Source organism: Microtus ochrogaster, unplaced genomic scaffold, assembly GCF_000317375.1.
Source record: "Microtus ochrogaster isolate Prairie Vole_2 unplaced genomic scaffold, MicOch1.0 UNK115, whole genome shotgun sequence".
Taxonomy (NCBI): domain Eukaryota; kingdom Metazoa; phylum Chordata; class Mammalia; order Rodentia; family Cricetidae; genus Microtus; species Microtus ochrogaster.
Genome location: NW_004949213.1, coordinates 387,831 through 393,190, shown reverse-complemented (window position 1 = coordinate 393,190; position 5,360 = coordinate 387,831). Strand labels below are relative to the sequence as shown.

Below are 5,360 nucleotides of genomic sequence, written 5' to 3'. Positions count from 1 at the left end.
TGGCTGACCTGGAACTCACAGGGAACTGCCTCCCTCAAAACACAGATGCTCTCCAGAGATACTAGCAGCTTGAGTGGCCAGGGCTGGATGAGAGCAGCTTAGGGGGTTGTGGGAGTCTCTGGTATACAGTGGGTTAGATTTAGGGTATCAGAGAGGGCTTCCTGGAGGAGAGGACGTGGGAGCTGAGACTATGATAAGCTGTTTCCTGATTAAGATACACTGAAAAGAGAAGGGCCTGTGCAGTGCAGAGCCCCTGCCTAGAATCCCCAGTGAGGGCTGGGGTGTGGATCAGTGGTAGAGCCCCTGCCTAGAATCCCCAGTGAGGGGCTGGGGTGTGGATCAGTGGTAGAGCCCCTGCCTAGAATCTCCAGTGAGGGGCTGGGGTGTGGATCAGTGGTAGAGCCCCTGCCTAGAATCCCCAGTGAGGGGCGGGGTGTGGATCAGTAGAGCCCCTGCCTAGAATCCCCAGTGAGGGGCTGGGGTGTGGCTCAGTGGTGGAGCACTTGTGGTGAGCTTGCAGGAGGTCTGGGGTGTCATCTCCATCTGGTGAACGGGGGGGGGGGTGGAAACAGGACACTACATGCTTATGATAATAAAAGACAGTGTCAAGTAACCTTTATTCCAAGCACTGTGTTTCGGGACACCTGCTGTGTCACCCCAGGTGCTAGAGACACTTGTAACCCAGCAGTCTCCCTCCCCAATCCACCTGAAATGCAGTGGGTGAGCCCCACGGCAATGGGGTGGGAATAGAACCAGAAACCCAGCGCTGTGCCTGGTGACTTAGGCCAGTGGCTTCACCCCTGAGTCGGTTTCCTCTCCTTTGACACAGACAACAGTCTTCCTGGGGCTGTTTTTAGGATTAAATGGGGTATGGCACACAGAGTCTTTGTCATGGTGCCTGGAATGTTCCAGGTGCTTAGTAAACAGGAACCTTGATTAATCATCTCCTCCCTTCCTGGATCCCACGCTGTCCTACACCCTGACTCCCTGCTTAGCACCTGGCTCCCTCCAGTTTGCTGTCTGTGGGTCTGTGGAGAGCTGGGAGAAAACACGTTCTTGACCCTGGCAGCTGCGCAGGGTGAGCACACAGCTTCCTTCTCTGTAGGCTACGGACTCTCCCAGTTCACACTAAGCCGTGTCCCCCCCTCCCCCCCACGCACGCCTGAATCAGATGTGAAATAGCATGAAAGAGTTGATTGGGTCCTGCTGTGTGTTTCTTTTGAGCAGTGATGGGAATAGGTCCAGAGCCCTGTGCTGTGTCTTCACTCTTCTGCTGAGCTATACCCCAGCCCTTCTCTGGTTTTCTGTTGTATCCCTCTCCTAGCCTCTCCCTCCACCCCAAACTCGTTTTCTTTCCTTTCATCTCTGTTTTTCTCTCTACTATTCTAATGTAGTTTTTCTTTTTCTCATTACATTTGTTGTGTTTAGGTCTAACGGCAGCTTCTGGTTCTCTGCTTCCACTGGTTCTGGGGATTGAACTGAAAGTCTTCAGTTTGCCAGCAAGCACTTTTACCCCCCCCCCCCCACCCCAGCCATCTAGCTGGCCCTATTTTTTTTTTTTTTTTGCTTTTTCGAGACAGGATTTCTCTGTGGCTTTGGAGCCTGTCCTGGAACTAGCTCTGTAGACCAGGCCGGTCTCGAACTCACAGAGATCCACCTGCCTCTGCCTCCCGAGTGCTGGGATTAAAGGCGTGTACCACCATCACCCGGCTCCTAATTTTTGTTATTCTGAAACAGGGTCTCCTGACACCAGCACTCAGGCAGGCGGGTGAATCTCTGTGGGTTCAAGGACAGCCTGCTCTATGTAGAGAGTTCCAGCACAGCCAGGACTACTCAGAGAAACCTGTCTCAGAAAAACAAAAACAAAGCAGAGTAAACGAGTATTTTATATTTTATTTATTTATTTTTGAGGCACGGTCTCCTGGGGTCACTCTGGCCTAGAAGCTGTGTAGACCAGGCTGGCCTTGAACTGACAGAGGTCTGACTGGGATTGGATTAAAGGTGTGCACCATGCCCTGCTGAGATTTTATTTTTGGAATTATGTCTTTATGTGTGTAGGGGTGGAGGATGCACATGAATTTCGTGCCTGTGGAGGCCAGAAAAGGGTGTTGAGTCCTGTGGAGCAGGAGTTACAGGCAGTTGCGAGCTGCCCCGTGGTATCCAGTGTGGGTAACTGGGGTCCTCTTTAAGGATACTACATGCTCACTCCAGCCCATCTATACAGTGGGGCTGGAGAGATGGCTCAGGGTTCAGATCTCCTGCTCATACAGAGGACCTGGATTTGGTTCCCAGACATGATGGTGTACAGCCATCCATAAATTCCAGTTTCAGGGGAGTTGATGCCTTCTCACCTCCATGGGCCCCAGGCTACATATGGTTCACATATGTGCATGTAGGCAAAACTTTTATAAATCAGATTGAATTTTTTTTTAAAGATCTACTATGGTAACAAATTGCCACCAAATCTGGATGATTTAGAACAGCAAAAGTTTACCTTATTTTGTGGGCTGGGGGTCCTGCTCTGTGCTGTCCCCCTTTAGGGGCCGAGGCCTGTTCCCTTGCCCAGCTCCCCACCTCCACTATGGAGTTGAACATGGAGCATCTGAATTGGCTCGCAGCTTCCACCTGGAAGTAGCAGTTCCTGTCACAGTTCACTGGCACAGCAAGTCCATAACCTCAGTTCAAGAGGACAAAGAGGGAGCTGGAGAGGCACAGTGGTTTCCAGAGGATCCAGATCAACTCCCAGCACTCATGGGGCAGCTCACAACTGTCTGTAACTCCAACACCCTCACACAGACAAAACACCAATAAAATAAAAATAAATAAATTAAAAAGGCAGGGGTGGCTGGAGAGATAACTCAGTGGTTAAGAGCACCGACAGCTCTTCCAGAGGTCCTGAGTTCAGTTTCCAGCAACCACATGGTGGCTCACAACCATCTGTAATGATCTGATGCCTTCTTCTGGAGTACAGGAATACATGCAGATAGAACACCATAGACACAATAAATAAATTAAAAAAAAAAAAAAGAGGACAAGCCAGAACCCTTGGTGACCAGCCCTCTGTTGGCCACTATCATCTGCCTTGTGTCTCTCTGTGGTTGGCCTTTATTCCTCCGCTCCTGCTCTATGGTTTGCTCCATATCTGGCCTTATTTAGAAGCTTGGCTTCACATTTGGTGACTGTGGGTTTTAAGGTCTATGAATTTGGTGATTGCTACAGTAACCAGACCTAGCCTACCCCTATCTTTCCTGATATGGCAAAGACACAGAGACAGAACAAAGAAAGTAATAGAGGCAGACTCTTCCCCACGAGCTGGTCTTATGGTCTCTGGACGAAGTGGGGTTTGATGACCCCAATAAGCTTGGGGACCATAGCCCCATGAAGCCCCCAGGAGGGTACTTCCCTGGCCTTGACCATACCTCATGCTCGCCCTCCCTACAGAGCAAACCCTGGAAGAAGCTGAAGACGGTTCTGAAATACTCACCCTTCATGGTCTCCTTCCATAAGCACCACTACCCTTGGGTCCAGCTTTCCGGACATGCTGGTGAGACTCGGGAAATCGGTAGACAGACAGGCAGAGCTTGGCATGGGTGTGCGGGCTAGGGAAAGCTCTGCTCTGTATAGATTCAGTGTCTTTACTATCACCGTGGTGACAGTCCCTACCCTGCGGGGCTGCTAGGAGAAACAGTTGGCCTAGTCAGTATTTTATCTTATCTGTTTTGAGACTCTGTTACCCTAGCTGGCCTAGAATTTACTCTGTAGACCAGATTGGCTTTGGACTCAAAGATCCTCCTGCCCCTGCCTCCCAAATGCTGGGATAAAAAGATTGCACTCCCACACCTGGTGTGGCACGTATTTATAATCCCAGCGTTTAGAAGGCTAAGGTAGGGGATTGCCAAAATAAAGACCAGCCTGGGCTACATAGCAAGACCAACAAAGCAAAGCAAAACTGTCCCTTTTGTCAAAAAAAAAAAAATTGGAATTCCACCTTCTCCATGTATGTGCTCCGGATAATGCCAGCACTGTGAAATTTATTTGTTTCCCTAGAGTCTTGTTGTGAAGCTGACACTTGCCTTGGATTCACTGTGTATCCTGAACTGGGCTCAGACTGTGTCAATCCTCCCACCTGAACCTTCTACTTTCTGGGATTATAGGTTCAAGTCACAGTGTCTAGCATGAATTAATTTAGATAAACCCAAGTGGCTGGTCCCTGGAGAATCAAATGCAGGTCTCTTGTGGAGAGCCATGTTGTCAACTCAGATCTCACAGAATTCCCTCAGAAGACAAGATCACTCATTCAAAATTACAAAACAGGGCTGGTGAGATGGCTCATCGAATATAGGCATTTTCTGTGCAAGCCTGATGACCTGAGTTGAACCCCTGGAAGCCATGTAGATGTTGAAGGAGAGAACCGCCTCCGCAAGATTGCCTTGGCACAAACTCACCCCTCATCGCACCGTGCACAGGTTCACACAGAATAATAACGAAACATTTTTTAAATTACGCAATTGGATCTGACGAGGTGGCTCAGTGGTTAAGAGCATGCATTTGCTCTTAGAGGCCCGTGTTGGGTTCCAGCTTCCATGCTGGGCAGCTTGCAGTCACTTGTAACTCCAGCTCTGGGGGATCAGATGCCTCCTTCTGGCCTCTGTGAACACTCTCACACATCCATACATATAAAAGTAAAAATAAATATTTTCTAAAATTACAAAATAAATAATGGTATGTGCTGTAAATAGGACCCTGAATAAACAATGGAGAGTAGAAATAAATCCATCTAAAGCCAGGCGTGAGCTGGGCACGCCAGCCTTTAGTCCCAGCACGGGGATCTTTGAGTTCAAGGCCATCTGTCTCAGAACAAACACAACAGAAAGGGAGGGAGAGACAGCATTGCTGGGGTGTCCGAAAGATGGCAATGGCTGGTATAAACATACTGGGAAATAGCGGGTGGCAGGTCTTAGTCTGATGCAGTCTCTTCTTGGTCTTGCTTCGCACAGGGAACTTCCAGGCCGGTGAGGATGGTCGGATTCTGAAACGTTTCTGTCAGTGTGAGCAGCGCAGCCTGGAACAGCTGATGGGAGACCCCCTGCGGCCTTTTGTGCCTGCTTATTATGGCATGGTGCATCGGGATGGGCAGGCCTTCAATCAGATGGAAGATCTCCTGGCAGACTTTGAGGGCCCCTCTATCATGGACTGCAAGATGGGCAGCAGGTGGGATTGGGGCAGCCATGGGACAAGGTCAGGGAAGGTGGTGGATAATTTTGAAAATAGGGCCAAATCAATTCAAAGTACCTATATCAGTGTGTGTTTCTGCCAGTGGTGCATGAAGGTTCCAGGTGTGCTGGCCTGCTGTGACGGTT

General features: G+C 49.6%; 1 protein-coding gene across 1 annotated transcript in view; it reads left to right on the top strand.

Annotated features, from left to right (window-relative positions):
• Itpkc (inositol-trisphosphate 3-kinase C) overlaps positions 1-5,360 on the top strand; it is a 22,020-nt gene that overhangs the window by 6,404 nt on the left and 10,256 nt on the right. Inside the window, exons 2-3 of the mRNA XM_005371583.3 lie at positions 3,442-3,544; positions 4,998-5,211. Coding sequence (XP_005371640.1) covers positions 3,442-3,544; positions 4,998-5,211 — 317 coding nt within the window. The remainder of the gene's footprint in view (positions 1-3,441; positions 3,545-4,997; positions 5,212-5,360) is intronic.